Source organism: Aethalodelphis obliquidens, unplaced genomic scaffold, assembly GCF_003676395.1.
Source record: "Aethalodelphis obliquidens isolate GAN/ISIS:26980383/991018 unplaced genomic scaffold, ASM367639v1 scaffold51, whole genome shotgun sequence".
Taxonomy (NCBI): domain Eukaryota; kingdom Metazoa; phylum Chordata; class Mammalia; order Artiodactyla; family Delphinidae; genus Aethalodelphis; species Aethalodelphis obliquidens.
The window spans coordinates 4536017-4553948 of record NW_020837995.1 but is presented as its reverse complement, the minus strand read 5'-3'; the positions used below and the strand labels follow the sequence as shown (position 1 = coordinate 4553948).

At 36.3% G+C, this 17932-nt stretch overlaps 1 protein-coding gene across 1 annotated transcript in view; it reads left to right on the top strand.

Moving 5' to 3' along the window:
- The window catches only part of LOC113607897 (inosine-5'-monophosphate dehydrogenase 2-like), a 140894-nt gene extending 123267 nt beyond the window's left edge, over window positions 1–17627 (top strand). The window contains exon 4 of the mRNA XM_027083639.1: window positions 16506–17627. Within this exon, the coding sequence (XP_026939440.1) occupies window positions 16506–17621 (1116 nt within the window). The 3' untranslated portion in view covers window positions 17622–17627. The remainder of the gene's footprint in view (window positions 1–16505) is intronic.
- Window positions 17628–17932: the final 305 nt, after the last annotated feature.

Below are 17932 nucleotides of genomic sequence, written 5' to 3'. Positions count from 1 at the left end.
TATGACATTTATGAAGGGGTGGTAGTGGAAGGACAACATTAGCAAGTAATTTTTTTTCAATCATTCTTACAAATGATTTTGAAAACATTAGGTTAAATATAAAATTTAGAAGGAAAAATGTGCACTACCTCTACTTGCATTAGCCATGAGTTCCTTTGGCTAAGGTCTTATTATTGTTTTCATTCCTGTGTTAGATAATGATTGCATAATTTTCAAAATATCCAGAATATTAATGCATAACAAACACAAATATGTTTAAAAATGTTTGAGAAGGTTATATATTCTTCACAGGATGGTAATGGGTTAGCAAATCATTCTTTCAAATCAGAGATTTATTTTCACATTATATATTTAAAGCTGTAACTCAGGGTCTCTGCTTGTTTTGCTTTCTTCCATTATCAGCAATAATCTTAAAAATCTTTAACCTTTCACAGTACAGGTTCAGTATTAGCTGTCAGATACCATGTTTCACAGGTTAATTTTTCTATTAATTTTTGAACTTTTGTCAGCAGTCATGACGTAATAACTCTTTAATTTCTTCAATGAAGTGCAATGTCAGAAAAAATTATTTCTTGTTTGGATTTGTGTTTCGTAGCACCATGCCCAATATAGTAAATTCTCATATATGATACTGGAATCATACTTGGTATATAACAGTTATTGAGTGTATATAAGTTAGAATGCAGGGTTCATCCTGCCTGGTTTTATTTTTATTTATCACGAATCTTGTATGTCTATGCCATATTTGCCCCCTTCTGTTTAATTATTAGGTAGAAAACAATCTTGACAGCAAATAGTACATAAAATAGTGTAAGTTAAATTTAAGGCAGTTTAGGTACAGGTAAGTAGTTAATATACTTTTTCAACACAATTAAATTTATCTGATTCTATGTGTATATGTGAATATAAAGCTATCATATGGAAAAATATTGTCTTGAAGATAAAAGCTTCACCTCTATCATGTGCATTGATGAAGAAAATATTAATCTTTATAAATAGCAAACTTTAGAGTTACTAGTTATTTTATTATGAAAATAATATAGAAATGAGTTTAATTAAGTTTGGATGTCAGCAGCACAATATTTTCAGAAAAGAAGTAGTTTCTAAGGTTAACTTAAGAATATAGTAGAGTTATATAAAATAATTTTTCAAGAATAGAAAAAGAAATATGGGACTCCCATTTTTGGCATTATGAAGCACAGGAAGCTTAGAAATTTCATTTGTATATAATATCTTGTGGTTTGGAATGGTGTCTTTGAAAGAGATTATGTGTTTAGAAACTTATATAATTTTTTTTGAAGGCTATGTAGTTTTATTATTTTATTTATTTATTTTTTTAACATCTTTATTGGAGTATAATTGCTTTACAATGGTGTGTTAGTTTCTGCTGTATGACAAAGTGAATCAGCTATATGCATACGTATATCCCCATATCTCCTCCCTTTTGCATTTCCCTCCCACCCCTCTGGGTGGACACAAAGCACTGAGCTGATCTCCCTGTGCTATGTGGCTGCTTCCCACTAGCTATCTATTTTACATTTGGTAGTGTATATATGTCAATGTTACTCTCTCACTTCGTCCCAGCTTACCCTTGCCCCTCCCTGTGTCCTCAAGTCCATTCTCTACATCTGAGTCTTTATTCCTGTCCTGCCCCTAGGTTCTTCAGAACCTTTTTTTTTTTAGATTCCATATATATGTGTTAGCATATGGTATTTGTTTTTCTCTTTCTGGCTTACTTCACTCTGTATGACAGTCTCTAGGTCCATCCACCTCACTACAAATAACTCAATTTCACTTATTTTTATGGCTGAGTAATATTCCATCGTATATATGTGCCACATCTTCTTTATCCATTCATCTGTCGATGGACACTTAGGTTGCTTCCATGTCCTGGATATTGTAAATAGTGCTGCAATGAACATTGTGGTACATGATTCTTTTTGAATTATGGTTTTCTCAGGGTATATGCCAGGTGGTGGGATTGCTGGGTCTTAGGGTAGTTCTATTTTTAGTTTCTAAAGGAACCTCCACATTGTTCTCCATAGTGGCTGTATCAGTTTATGTTCCCACCAGCAGTGCAAGAGGGTTCCCTTTTCTCCACACACTCTCCAGCACTTACTGTTTGTAGATTTTTTGATGATGGCCATTCTGACTGTTGTGAGGTGATACCTCATTGTAGTTTTGATTTGCATTTCTCTAATGATTAGTAATGCTGAGCATCCTTTCATGTGATTGTTGGCAATCTGTATATCTTCTTTGGAGAAATGTGTATTTATGTCTTCTGCCCATTTTTGGATTGGGTTGTTGGTTTTTCTGACATTGAGCTGCAAGTGCTGCTTGTATATTTTGGAGATTAATCCTTTGTCAGTTGATTCGTTTGCAAATATTTTCTCCCATTCTGAGGGTTGTCTTTTGGTCTTGTTTATGGTTTCCTTTGCTGTGCAAAAGCTTTTAAGTTTCATTAGGTCCCATTAGTTTATTTTTGTTTTCATTTCCATTTCTCTAGGAGGTGCGTCAAAAAGGATATTGCTGTAATTTATGTCATAGAGTGTTCTGCCTGTGTTTTCCTCTAAGAGTTTGATAGTGTCTGGCCTTACATTTAGGTCTTTAATCTATTTTGAGTTTATTTTTGTGTATGCTGTTAGGGAGTGTTCTAATTCCATTCTTTTACATGTAGCTCTCCAGTTTTCCCAGAACCACTTATTGTAGAGGCTGTCTTTTCTCCATTGTATATTCTTGCCTCCTTTATCAAAGATAAGGAGACCATATGTATGTGGGTTTATCTCTGGGCTTTCTATCCTGTTCCATTGATGTATATTTCTGTTTTTGTGCCAGTACCATATTGTCTTGATTACTGTAGCTTTGTAGTATAGTCTGAAGTTCAGAGGCCTTATACCTCTACTTCTGTTTTTCTTTCTCAAGATTGCTTTGGCTATTCAGGGTATTTTGTGTTGCCATACAAATTGTGAAATTTTTTGTTCTAGTTCTGTGAAAAAAGCCACTGGTAGTTTCATAGGGATTGCACTGAATGTGTAGATTGCTTTGGGTAGTATAGTCATTTTTACAGTGTTAATTATTCCAATCCAAGAACATGGTATATGTCTCCATTTGTTTGTATCATCTTTAACTTCTTTCATCAGTGTCTTATAGTTTTCTGCATACAGGACTTTTGTCTCCTTAGGTAGGTTTATTCCTAGGTATTTTATTCTTTTTATTGCAGTGGTAAATGGGAGTGTTTCCTTATTTTCTCTTTCAGATTTTTCGTCATTAGTGTGTAGGAATGCAAGAGATTTCTGTCCATTCATTTTGTATCCTGCAACTTACCAAATTCATTGATTAGCTCTAGTAGTTTTCTGGTAGCATCTTTATGATTCTCTATGTATAGTATCATGTCATCTGCAAAGAGTGACAGCTTTACTTCTTTTCTGATTTGGATTCCCTTTATTTCTTTTTCGTTTCTGTTTGCTGTGGCTAAAACTTCCAAAACTACGTTGAATAATAGTGGTGAGAGTGGACAACCTTGTCTTGTTCCTGATCTTAGAGGAAATGGTTTCAGGCGTTTTTTTTTTTTTTTTTTTTTTTTTTGCAGTACGCGGGCCTCTCACTGTTGTGGCCTCTCCCGTTGCAGAGCACAGGCTCCGGACGTGCAGACTCAGTGGCCATGGCTCACGGGCCCAGCCGCTCCGTGGCATGTGGGATCCTCCCGGACCGAGGCACAAACCCGTGTCCCCTGCATCGGCAGGCGGACCCTCAACCACTGCGCCACCAAGGAAGCCCAGGTTTCAATTTTTCACCATTGAGAACGATACTGGCTGTGGGTTTGTCCTATATGGCCTTTATTATGTTGAGGTAAGTTCCTTCTCTGCCTACTTTCTAGAGGTTTTTTATCATAAATGGGTGTTGAATTTTGTTGAAAGCTTTTTTTGCATCTATTGAGATGATCATATGGTTTTTCTCCTTCACTTTTTTCATATGGTTTATCACATTGATAGATTTGCATATATTGAAGAATCCTTGCATTCCTGGGATAAACCCCACTTGATCATGGTGTATGATCCTTTTAATGTGCTGTTGGATTCTGTTTGCTAGTATTTGGTTGAGGAATTTTGCATCTATGTTCATCAGTGATGTTGGCCTATAGTTTTCTTTATTTGTGACATCTTTTTCTGGTTTTGGTATCAGGGTGAAGGCGGCCTCGTAAAATGAGTTTGGGAGTGTTCCTCCCTCTGCTATATTTTGGATGAGTTTGCGAAGGATAGGTGTTAGACCTTCTCTAAATGTTTGATAGAATTCGCCTGTGAATCCGTCTGGTCCTGGGCTTTTGTTTGTTAGAAGATTTTTAATCACAGTTTCAATTTCAGTGCTTGTGATTGATCTTTCATATTTTCTATTTCTTCCTGGGTCAGTCTTGGAAGGTTGTGCTTTTCTAAGAATTTATCCATTTCTTCCAGGTTTTCCTTTTTATTGTTGTATAGTTGCTTGTAGTAATCTCTCATGATCCTTTGTATTTCTGCTGTATCAGTTGTTACTTCTCCTTTTCATTTCTAAATCTGTTGATTTGAGTTTTCACCCTTTCTTTCTTAATGAGTCTGGCTAATGGTTTATTAATTTTATCTTCTCAAAGAACCAGCTTTTAGTTTTATTGATCTTTTGCTATTGTTTCATTCATTTCTTTTTCATTTATTTCTGATCTGATCTTTATGATTTCTTTCCTTCTGCCTACTTGGGCTTTTTGTGTGTTTCTTTCTCTAATTGCTTTAGGTGTAAGATTAGGTTGTTTATTTGAGATGTTTCTTGTTTCTTGAGGTAAGTTTGCATTGCTATAAACTTCCCTCTTTGAACTGCTTATGCTGCCTCCCATAGGTTTTGGGTTGACGTGTTTTCATTGTCATTTGTTTCTTGGTTTTTTTTAATTTCCTCTTTGATTTCTTCAGTGATCTCTTGGTTATTTAGTAGTGTATTGTTTACTCTCCATGTGTTTGTATTTTTTACAGATTTTTTCCTGTAATTGTTATCTAGTCTTATAGCACTGTGGTTGGAAAAGATACTTGATACCATTTGAATTTTCTTAAATTTACTGAGGCTTGATTTGTGACCTAAGATATGATTTATCCTGGAGAATGTTTCATGAGCACTTGAGAAGAAAGTGTATTGTGTTGTTTTTCGATGGAATGTCATATAAATATCAATTAAGTCCATCTGGTCTAATGTGTCATTTAAAGCTTATGTTTCCTTATTTATTTTCCTTTTGGATGATCTGTCCTTTGGTGAAAGTGGGGTGTTAAAGTCCCCTACTATGATTCTGTTACTGTCAATTTCCCCTTTTATGCCTGTTAGCATTTGCCTTATGTATTGAGGCCCTCCTATGTTGGGTGCATAAATATTTACAATGGTTGTATCTTCTTCTTGCATTGATCCCTTGATCATTATGTAGTGTCCTTCTTCGTCTCTTATAACAGCCTTTATTTTAAAGTCTATTTTATCTGGTATGCGAATTGCTACTCCAGCTTTCTTTTGATTTCCATTTGCGTAGAATATTGTTTTCATCCCCTCACTTTCAGTCTGTATGTTTCCTTAGGTCTGAAGTGGGTCTCTTGTAGACAGCATATATACTGGTCTTGTTTTTGTATCCATTCAGCTAGTGTATGTTTTGGTTCGAGCATTTAATCCATTTACATTGAAGGTAGTTATCAATATTTATTTTCCTATTACCATTTTCTTAATTGTTTTTGGTTTTTTTTGAAGGTCTTTTCCTTCTCTTGTGTTTCCTGCCTAGACAGGTTCCTTTAGCATTTGTTGTAAAGCTGGTTTGGTGGTGCTGAATTCTCTTAGCTTTTGCTTGTCTGTAAAGATTTTAATTTCTCTGTCAAATCTGAATGAGATGCTTGCTGGTAGAGTAATGTTGCTTGTAGGTTTTTCCCTTTCATCACTGTAAATATGTCCTGACACTCCCTCTGGCTTGCAGAGTTTCTGCTGAAAGATCAGCTGTTAAACCTTATGGGCATTCCCTTGTATGTTATTTTTTGCTTTTCCCTTCCTGCTTTTAATATTTTTTCTTTGTATTTAATTTTTGATAGCTTGATTAATATGTATCTTGGCATATTTCTCCTTGGATTTATCCTGTATGGGACTCTCTGTGCTTCCTGGATTTGATTGATATTTCCTTTCCCATATTAAGGAAGTTTTCAACTATAATCTCTTCAAATATTTTCTCAGTCCCTTTCTTTTTCTCTTCTTCTCCTGGGAGCCCTATAATTCGAATATTGGTGTGTTAAGTGTTGTCCCAGAGGTCTCTGAGAGTGTCCTCAATTCTTTTCATTCTTTTTTCTTTATTCTGCTCTGCGGTAGTTATTTCCACTATTTTATCTTCCAGGTCACTTATCTGTTTTTCTGCCTCAGTTATTCTGCTATTGATTCCTTCTAGAGAATTTTTAATTTCATTTTTGTGTTTTTCATCATTGTTTGTTTGCTCTTTAGTTCTTCTAGGTCCTTGTTAAACGTTTCTTGTATTTTCTCCATTCTATTTCCAAGAAGTTGAATCATCTTTACTATCATTACTCTGAATTCTTTTTCAGGTAGACTGCCTATTTCCTCTTCATTTGTTTGGTCTGGTTTTTGTTTGGTGGTTTTTTACCTTGCTCCTTTTTTACCACCATTTGTTTGATGGTTTTTTACCTTGCTCCTTCATCTGTTATGTATTTCTCTGTCTTCTCATTTTGCTTACCTCTCTGTGTTTGGTGTTTCCCTTTTGCATGCTGCCAGTTTGTAGTTCCCTTTGTTTTTGGTGTCTGCCTCCAGTGGGTAAGGTTGTTTTGGTGGGTTGTGTTGGCTTCCTGGCGGAGGGGACTGGTACCTGTGTTTTGGTGGATGAGGCTGGACCTTGTCTTTCTGGTGGAGAGGACCACGTCCAGTGGTGTGTTTTGGGGTGTCTGTGACTTTATTATGATTTTAGGTGCTCCTATCTGCTAATGGGTGAGGTTATGTTCCTGTCTTTCTAGTTGTTTGACATGGGGTGTCCAGCACTGTAGACTGCTCGTCGTTGAGTGGAGCTGAGTCTTAGTGTTGAGATGGAGATCTCTGTGAGAGCTTTCGCTGTTTGATATTATGCGGAGCCGGGAGGTCTCTGGTGAACCAATGTCCTGATCTCAGGTCTCCCACCTCAGAGGATCAGGCCTGACACCTGGCCAGAGCACCAAGACCCTGTCAGCCACACGGCTCAGAAGAAAAGGTAGAAAAAATGAAAGAAAGAAACAAAAATAAAATAAAATAAAGTTATTAAAATAAAAAAATTAAAAATTAAAAGGTAATAAAGAAAAGAAAGAAAGAAAGAGAGCAACGAAACCAAAAACCAAATCCACCAATGATAAGAAGCACTAGAAACTATACTATAAAAACAAACAAAAAATGGACAGACAGAACCCTAGGACAAATGACAAAAGTAAAGCTATACAGACAAAATCACACAAAGAAGCATACACATACACACTCACAAAAAAAGAAATATATGTCTATATATATATAAAAAAGGAAGAGAGTAACCAAATCATTAAACAAATCTACCAATGATAATAAACTCTAAATACTAAACTAACATAAACATAAAACCAGAAAAATTAGTTGCAGAAAGCAAACCCCAAATCTACAGTTGCTCCCAAAGTCTATTCCAGAGATGCAGGGTACATCAAGTTGACTGTGACGATTTAATCTGCTGTTCCTGAGGCTGCTAGGAGAGATTTCCCTTTCTCTTCTTTGTTGGCACAGCTCCTGGGGTTCAGCTTTAGATTTGGCCCTGCCCCTGTGTGTAGGTTGATGGCATCTGTTCCCCGCCCAGACTGGATGGGGTTAAAGTAGCAGCTGATTAGGGGGCTCTGGCTCACTCAGGCCATGGGGAGGGAGGGGTATGGAATGCAGGGCGAGCCTGTGGCAGCAGAGTCTGGTGTGATGTTGCAACAGCCTGAGGTGTGCCGTGTGATCTCCCAGGGAAGTTGTCCCTGGACCATGGGACCCTGGTAGTGGCAGGGTGCACAGGCTCCTGGGAGGGGTGGTGTGGATAGTGACCTGTGCTTGCACACAGGATTCTTTGTGACTGCAGTAGCAGCCTTAGAGTCTCATGCCCGTCTCTGGTGTCTGCCTGATAGCCGCGGCTCGTGCCCGTCTCTGGAGCTCATTTAGGTGGTGCTCTGAATCTCCTCTCCTTGTGCACCCCAAAACAATGGTCTTTTGCCTCTCAGGCAGTTCCAGACTTTTCCCCGGACTCCCTCCCTGCTAGTTGTGGTGCACTAGCTCCCTTCAGGCTGTGTTCACTCAGCCAACCCCAGTCCTCTCCCTGGGATCTGACCTCCAAAGCCTGAGCCTCAGCTCCCAGCCCCAACCCACCCCAGCAGGTGAGCAGACAACACTCTCAGGCTGGTGAGTGCTGGTCGGCACCGATCCTCTATGCAGGAATCTCTCCGCTTTGCCCTCTGCATCCCTCTTGCTGCGTTCTCCTCTGTGGCTCTGAAGCTTCCCCCCCTGCCCACCCCCCTTCTCCTTCAGTGAAGGGGCTTCCTAGTGTGTGGAAGCTTTTCTTCCTTCACAGCACCCTCCCAGAGGTGCAGGTTTCATCCCTATTCTTTTGTCTCTGTTTTTCCTTTTTTCTTTTGCCCTACCCAGGTATGTGTGGATTTTCTTGTCCTTTGGGAAGTCTGAGGTCTTCTGCCAGCATTCAGTAGGTGTTCTGTAGGAGCTGTTCCACATGTAGATGTAGTTTTGATGTATTTGTGGGGAGGAAGGTGATCTCACGTCTTACTCCTCTGCCATCTTGAAGGCACCTCCAGCCTTGACCTCAGTTTTATTATTTTAAAATATCAATATACGTCTTGCAAAAAGCTTCTAAAAGCTAGTGTTTCCAGGTGATATTTTTTAAATTAATTTTATTCTGTGGATAAGGAAAATACTATTTTTAAAGCTTAAATATATGCCCTGTCATAGAATTCAAGCAGAGGCAGTACAAACTTATCTTCAGCTTAATATATCAATATATGAACATAAATAATTACAGATATGTTCATGTACATGGGTTAATATACACATATTTCATAGCTCTCTTTGCTGGGATGGTCTAGAAGCAGTGATACCCCAGTAGGAACAAGCTATCCAGTGTCCAGATCTTGGTTTCTAAGTTCCACTGGAACCCGTTCTTCAATAAAATGAACCTTTGAAAAGAGGCTGAATCTAGGGCTTGCTTGCAAAGCATTGTAAATTAAAAAACAAAAACAATAGAACATGCTTCTTCACCTCAGGTAATTTGAGAAGCTTTGGCCTAGAACTTCAGGTTTAACAGGCCGATGCACTGCTCAGAGGTGGGAGACAAAATGATGGGTTTACAAAAATTAGGAGATCATATCTGATATTCTTGCAAAGGTGATCTGTTCAGTGGATAAACCACAGTAACAATAACAAAAAGCAAATAATGAAAAATAAACCATGTCAATATAAAGCTGCTCTGCAGAGTGGCATTGTGAGGATACTTCGGCTCTGGGTGAATGGAGAAAGTCTCCCATGAGAATCCCTAAGAATTCTTTCCTATTGTTGGTTTGAGGCCCCAAGCCATATTACCTATGTGGTCCCACAAAAAAGCAAAAAATTAAGTATAAAGTGTTTCTGGTATAAAGTTCTCCAGATGTAACTTTCTCTTCAAATAATACAAGGACCTAGGCTTGCTTTATTCTAATTAGCTCCCTTCCAACTTATATGCTATTATTGTTCAAATTAGTCATACTATTAACCTTAGAACCTTATAAGTAACATAAATTAAATATCTGGGGTAACCACTAAATGAATAGGAATTAAAGACTGAGCTGTGAAACTAGTAGAGGAAAATGTAATAAGAAACATAGAAAAAAGTTGATAGAAATAATTCCAAATATTTCATGTCGACAACACAATAAATGTAAATAGACTAAATTCTTCAGTAAAATAAAAGATTATCAAAATGGAAATACAAAGAAAATCTGGCTATATGTTCTAAATAAGAGACACAAGTAAAATATAAAAACAAAGAAAGGTTCAAAGTAAAAGGTACAAAGAAAGATATACCAAGCACATTCTGTACAAAACAAAGTGTGTATAGTTGTATTGAAAGAGGATGAAATAAATTGTAAGGTACAAACATCTCTGGAAATAAAGAGGGTAACAACATTTTGCCTCCTGTCTCTGAGCAATGTATCTGGCTTGTTAAACCTAAGCTCTAGGACATATCAAGACAAAATAAACCTGTAGTAAGACAATTTGGTATTTGTGCAGAGATGGAAAACTATATTGACGAATCAGAGAACCCAGAAATAAACTGGTGTATATATTAACATTTGATACAGGTGAAAGTTGGCATTGGGAAAGGGTGGCTTATTAAATTCAGGAACATTAGATCTATAGCTCACAGCATCCACAAAAGTCAATTCTAGATGGACAAAAACTTAACTCTGAAAACCAGCTCTTCAAACCTTAGCATCAATGATAGAGAATATCTTTATGCACTTGAAGTAGAGGATACTTTCTTAATATTAAAAAAGCTCAAAACAATGTCAAAAAATTGATAGTTTTCATCTACATTAAAATTAAGAACTTATGTTCATTGAAAAAATAAAAAGTAAAAAACACATTAACATATATATGCCATGTATATTCCCATGAATCAAAAGGTAATACATAAACCAACAATCCAGTGAAAAAGATGTGAAAAGTTATGAACAGTTACTTCTTAGAAGGGAAACACAAATTTTAATAAATATATGAAAAGATGCTTAAGTTTAGTAGTTCTCAGGAAAATATTAAAGGTCCAATGATATACCTACCAGACATAAATTTAAAAGCCGATAAGATCACATATTTTCAGACATGAGGAACAATAGGAACTCTAACACACTGCTGTGGGAGTTATAAATTGGTGTGTTCTAGAAAACAATTTGCCTTTTCCAAGTAAAGTTTAAAATATACCCTATGACCCAGCAATAGGTCTCCTCAAGTCTCTCTTGTATCACATGTGATAGGAGGCTCAGACTAGAACATAACCCTCAACACATTTGTCAGCAGTGCATAAATAAAATTTGTCAGCAGTGCATAAATAAAATTTGATATATATCTCAAAACTTAATGTCGAGTGTCAAATCATGTCACAGCAGAGTTTCTTCAATATGATTTCATGTTTAGTTCAAATTTGGGCCAAAAGGAACAGGTTGTATAAGTATATAGATAAATGTGGCAAAGTCCATAGAGAAAAGAGATAATGAATAATACAAAATTTATTGGTTATCTCTGATGGGGGGAATTGCAAGCAAAGATGACAAAATATGAAGCTTTAGAAAATACAAGGCCCCAACTACATAAATTGGTTAATGGGAAAACCGATATACATTTTATTACTATTCTTTGAGCTAGCCATATATGTTAAATATGCTCCTCTTTATGAATATTTAATAATAAAATTCAATTAAAATAAAAGAAATGTAGAAATCATGATCTATTTGATATTTTGAAGCCTATATATAATGTCTTATTGGAACACTGGGGTACGTAAATGAACTAATCAATCAAGCAGGAACTGAAAAGGCAAAACAAAGATATTGGGCTTAGTTAGGCCCTAGCTGTCATAGAAAATATGCCTTAATTAATAGATAATCAGGATTCTATTGTCTGTTGACAGGGCAATATGCTAAATTATCAGTGGTACCAAGAGAATCAGAGATCTCAAAAAATATTTTTACTGTTATTTTATCTAGTAAATATATAGGTAGATGGTGAGGTTACTTCATCAAGATACCTAAAAAAGATTTGGCTATAAATATGTGAGAAATGGAATAAACATATAAAATTATAATGTTTAGATAATAAATAGTTTAGGACAACAATGTAAGAGAGATCACAGAAATAGGTCAAGAATATTTAATTTCAGACCCGGCATAACTGACCAGGAGACAAGTTCAGTGTGTAAAATACACATTGCCATGAGCTCTCTGTCATTATTTCTAAGTACATATCCAGTTTGACTATACTGACTGAACTTTTTTAGGACTTCAGGGTATTAACAATCATTTGAAACAGAATGACTGGAAAGGTATGTGTGCAGAAAGAATTGGAATCATGATGGGATATTTAAACGTAGCTTGACAAAATTTGCCATTCAAAGTTGATCAAAAGGAAAAGCTCCAGCTCACATTTTATATGTGATAATAAGTGGAAATGTCTCATAGATTTTTACTTCTGAGTCTTGTTTGTCTTTAAATGATTGCAGGGAAAAATGTTTAAGATGGCAGAAATTTTTATCAAATTAAAAGAAACTGAAAAATTGCTGTTGAAAAGATGAATGTGCTAGATTTCTTAATCTCACATAATCATTATTCTTAGGGGTATTTTTTGTGCTTTTAGTATTCAAATGTTCTCAACTTTTGATTTGTTGAAAGTCTTTAACAATGTCACAGGGATAAAGCATAACACAAAAGACGGTTGCACCCATAGCTCATGATTTCCATGTATTATTCTGTTTCAGACAATAAACCAAATTCATAGCTTGGTTCTTTATTGAAATTCTTTTCCTTTTCTAATAATAAGAATTTAATTTTATCCCATAACTGCATTTGAGATTAATTGGGACCTTACATTTTAGACTATAGTAACATTTTGGATCATCTATAATATTTGGATGGTTTTGTTTATCATCCAATTATTTTGTTAAATTTACAGTGGACATTTTCATAACAACAAAGGCTTATATGCCAGGTATTGTACAAAATGTGTAACTTTTTATCCTCATGTCAGACCTATAAGATAGGCACAATTTTATATTCTTTTCACTGATGGAAAAATGCGTTTAGAGAGGTTAAATGACCTGCCTAAGATCACACATCTCACATCTAGCAAGTGGTCTGAAACCCATTACGCAATGTCAAAACCATAGTCTTTAAGCATTACACTGCAGTATCTCCTTTCCAGGAGATTTTCTGTATATTCATCTTTAATTTCCTTTCTTCTTGTACATTTGTTTCCACCATTTGTTACCTATGTTATGTGTTCATTTTAGTAAACCTATTTTCACCATCCCGTAATAGTAATAGTTCTGTTATTCTTAACCACTGCTCCAGGTTTCTGGAGCAATAATTGGAGGCTTGGAACCAGTGAACTTAAGTTTATACTTAAAATTTACTCAGAAATTGCTCATTTCAGTTTTCTAGTATATGTGGACAAGTTATGTCATCAAAATGTGTTGCTTTATCTACATTTGTCTATTTTCCAAAATTTTAATATGAATATTCATCATGGTTTATCTATTAAAATGTATTTATGTAAATACATCTACATCTATCTATATTAGATATCATTTAATTATAGAAATACTATAAAAAAATTTTCCCCCAGAAGAAATAATGCAGTGGGATGTTTGGCTCTGAAAAAGTATTGGAGTCAAAAAGTTCCTAAAATTTTTTTCCTTAAACTCTACAATTAAAGGTAAACAAAAGTAGATATACATAAATATATTAAAAAGTTGTAGATTTCTGGTTGCTTGAGATAATATTTTCTGATGCGTCCCATTCCAAAGTATCTGCTGAAATACAGCACTATAATCTGCTTTCTGAGTCCTATAAGGTGTAGTTTTAAAATTAAGGTCACAAGAAGGTGAAGACAGGCAGTAATACACTTGTTGACCCTTCACAGGAATTCCAGATAAAACCCCAGAAGCTGAGTCAGAGATAATCACAAGATCTGGAATTTACAATAACAAACTCTCCATATATCTACCTGTCAGACTTCTTCCTCTTAGGGAGGGACAAAAGGTCACTAAAATAGCTTTTTTTTTCATGAAAATGTTTTTACCCTTCTGTGGAGAGTAATGAGAAGTTATAGTATAAATTATATAGGGATATTAGATTTTTTTTCATTGACACTGTTTATTCTTAAAGGCCCAAATATTAATAACATTTTTTCAGGAAGATTATAGTAGAAGTGGGAAAAAAGTCATAACAAGAACAACAAAAAAGGAAAACAAAAGATTGATTACTGAAGCGAAGATCAAATGTTAGCAAATTTCATAAGATTGAACATGTGAGAAAATTCTAATTTAAATGAAATTCAAAACAAAATCCATGCAATTTTTTCAATCCTTATGTAGCCATATGCTAAGGTGAGGTAGTGCGATATTAAGTAAAGGCATCACATGCTTCATCCTTTTTCTACTTTTTTCCTAGTAAATAGAAAAAATAATGAAAATACTGCCAGTTATTACTATAATTTTCATAGCAATAATTCTGTTGATAAAATTCTGTTTTCTTAGGATTTCATAGGCAATAGAAAACAGTGTAGAGTTACATTCTTTTAAGTGTGTTGTCAGTTCTACAATATTAACATCATAATTTTACTTTCCTTTACAAATATGAGATCAGCCGTGGCTAAGTATTAAAAAAGTAAATCCGTGTTATTATTTCCCATCTCTCTCCACCCTGGGTTTTGGTTTAAAAGACAAATATTATAGAACATTCAATTTATTTTCGTGATCTACAGCATGGATATAAATCTTAAAATGAACATATATAGTATACTTGAATTTGTACATCTTAGTAATGTTTAGTGTTTCTAATGTAACAGAAATGTATAGCATTTCTAAAAAAAAACTTTATCATCTAAGAATATGATACATCTATCTTAAAAATTCAATGACATTTTTTTCAAAAGAGAAAAATATAATAATATCTTATTTTCATTTCTTATTATATGATGAGGATTACAGGCAATATTGTTGTTAGAGGCAATCAACATTTTCCAAAAGCCAAGCAAAAGACACATGTTGTCACTTAACCTAAACGATCTTATCTATCTGGTATTCATTCTGTATGGCCTGTGACTTTCCATTAATGTGAGATAGAGAGGTAATGGGGAAGGGAACAACATTTATTGAGATGCTATCTCAATGCTATTTTTCATTTTACAGATGAAGCTAAGGGTGTGAGCCATGTTTGTTTTGCTTACTTGTTAACAGAATGAATATTTTTAAATTAAAGAGGAAAACTTTTCAAATCCTTGGACTAATCAATTTACATAAAGCAATTGGAAATGCCAACCGAAACCTAAGTGATATTGTTTGATCTGCCTATTTAAGACAATAATTCTTTTTTCTTTTTTTTTTTGCGGTACGCGGGCCTCTCACTGTTGTGGCCTCTCTTGTTGTGGAGCCCAGGCTCCAGACGCTCAGGCTCAGCAGCCATAGCACACGGGCCCAGCCGCTCCGCAGCACGTGGGATCTTCCCAGACCGGGGCATGAACCCGTGTCCCCCTGCATCGGCAGGCGGGCTCTCAACCACTGCGCCACCAGAGAAGCCCAAGACAATAATTCTTGCTTGTCTTAGGAATGTTTTCCCTAATTATTCTTTGTTTCTCTTAAAAATATGGAAACTTGATTGGTATTGGTTGATTCCTGATTTATAACTTGCATATTCTTCTTGCTTGGTTTATGAATCGTCAGGCTACAGGACAAAAAATAACCAGTAAGATGACTTTCTCCATTTCCTCAGGTTTTACTTATAAATTATGTGCATCCTTTCTCCAAAGCTAAACAAAATTTCTTATCCAAATTCCCATTTCTTTTAGGAAGTCTGAATTAACAAGAAATCAAACAATATCACTTTTCTTTTATCTCAGACTTTCTATTTGGAATCAAGTTTGTTTTTGGCTTATTTTTATTGTCTCTTCTCGGTTTGTATGACATCCTTAACTCTTCGTTGCATCTGACAAAAGACATGCTCTGTTTTTTTCCTTTTTTTTAAAATTAATTTTTATGTGGAATTCAGATGAGAAAGAATGCAGTATTGCTTTGACTGCCTGCCATAATATAAAATGTAGTAAAATGTACAGCTGGTGATAGTCTAGTTAGAATTTTTTAATGAAATATAAAGGAAAAGATCAAGTGCTTAATTTTTACATGCTGCATTTCATTTAAAAAATTCATGGTATCTTTTTGAATAATTTTTACTCATGCAGATGTTCTGAATATTGGAAACAGACGTTTATTTTATTTCCTTGGTTCCCATTTCACACTAAGCTTTTGCACAAAGAAGGTGGGCTGAATAGCTAAATTATTTGTGAGTCAGGATTCCAAGGGTAATTATTCTCAGATAATTGCCAAATGACTCATGGCAAGACTTTCAATAATGCGTACCTTGGTTTGTCTAGTTCAGATCTGGAGGATACTGGTCGTTTAACATAATAGAAAAGAACTTTAGGCTATTTAAGAAGGCATGCATGTCAGTAAAAATGTGTTGACTCTTAAAATAATAGACAACCCCATTTATATTATCTCTTAGTTGATGAATCATTGCTGTAAGAACTGTTTCACAAATTTCAGAATTTTGAAATTTCTAAATAATCAAAAGTACTTTTTCTTTTTAGCTTAACACACATTATAAGAAATTCAGTCTAAGTCATTTAGAATTAAGTGACTAGAAGTTATAATGGTGATTTAAGCTTTTCCCCCAAATTACCAGTATATAAAAATTTTGGCTCTGCGGCGTGGTCCTCGGAGACGCTCGGCCTTGCCCTGTGCCAGCCACGGCCGACTACCTGAGAGCAGTGGCACATCCTACATGCCAGACGATAGACTCACTGCACAGCAGCTGTTCAACTGCACGGACAGTCTCACCTACAGCGACTTTCTCATTCTCCCCGGGTACGTCGACTTCACTGCAGACCAAGTGGACCTGACCTCTGCTCTGACTAAAAGTACCACTCTGAAGACCCCACTGGTTTCCTCACCCATGGACACAGTCACAGAGGCTGGGATGGCCATAGTAATGGCGCTTACAGGCGGTATTGGCTTCACCCACTACAACTGTACATCAGAATTCCAGGCCAATGAAGTTCGTGAAGTGAAGAAATATGAGCAGGGATTCATCATGGACCCTGTGGTCCTCAGTCCCAAGGATCGAGTGTGGGATGTCTTTGAAGCCAAGGCCCGGCATGGCTTCTGTGGTATCCCCATCACTGACACAGGCCGGATGGGGAGCCACCTGGTGGGCCTCATCTCCTTAAGGGACATTGATTTTCTCAAGGAGGAGGAGCGTGACCGGTTTTTGGGAGCGATCTTGATGAAGAGGGAAGACTTGGTGGAAGCCCCTGCAGGCATCACATTGAAGGAAGCAAATGAAATTCTGCAGCACAGCGAGAAGGGAAAGTTACCCATTGTAAATGAAGATGATAAGCTGGTTGCCATCATTGCCCAGACAGTCCTGAAGAAAAACCGAGATTACCCACTGGCCTCGAAAGATGCCAAGAAGCAGCTGCTGTGTGGAGCAGCCATCGGCACTCAGGAGGATGACAAGTATCAGCTGGACTTGCTAGTCCAGGCTGGTGTGGACGTGATGGTTTTGGACTCTTCCCAGGGAAACTCCGTCTTCCAGATCAACATGATCAAATACATCAAAGAGAAATACCCCAGTCTCCAAGTCATTGGAAGCAATGTGGTCACAGCTGCTCAGGCCAAGAACCTCACTGGTGCTGGTGTAGATGCCCTGAGGGTGGGAATGGGCAGTGGCTCCATCTGCATCACTCAAGAAGTGCTGGCCTGTGGGCGGCCCCAATCAACAGCAGCGTACAACGTGTGAGAATATGCACGGTGCTTTGACGTCCCTGTCATTGCTGATGGAGGGATCCAAAATGTGGGCCATATTGTGAGTTAGGTTACTTTCCGTATTTAATAATCTTCATTTTTCAAAGTTATATCATTCTGGAAAGAAAAATTACTAATGGATTTCTATTTGACAAATCATCTTTTTATAATGCATATGATCCTTTAAAAAAGAAATATTTTCTCACTGCTATTTATCTTCTCCACATTGACCCTGCTAACAGGAAGAATATATCTGCTTGGGAAAGAGGAATCCCCAAATCTAGGCTTTGTTCTACTCTGTTTCCC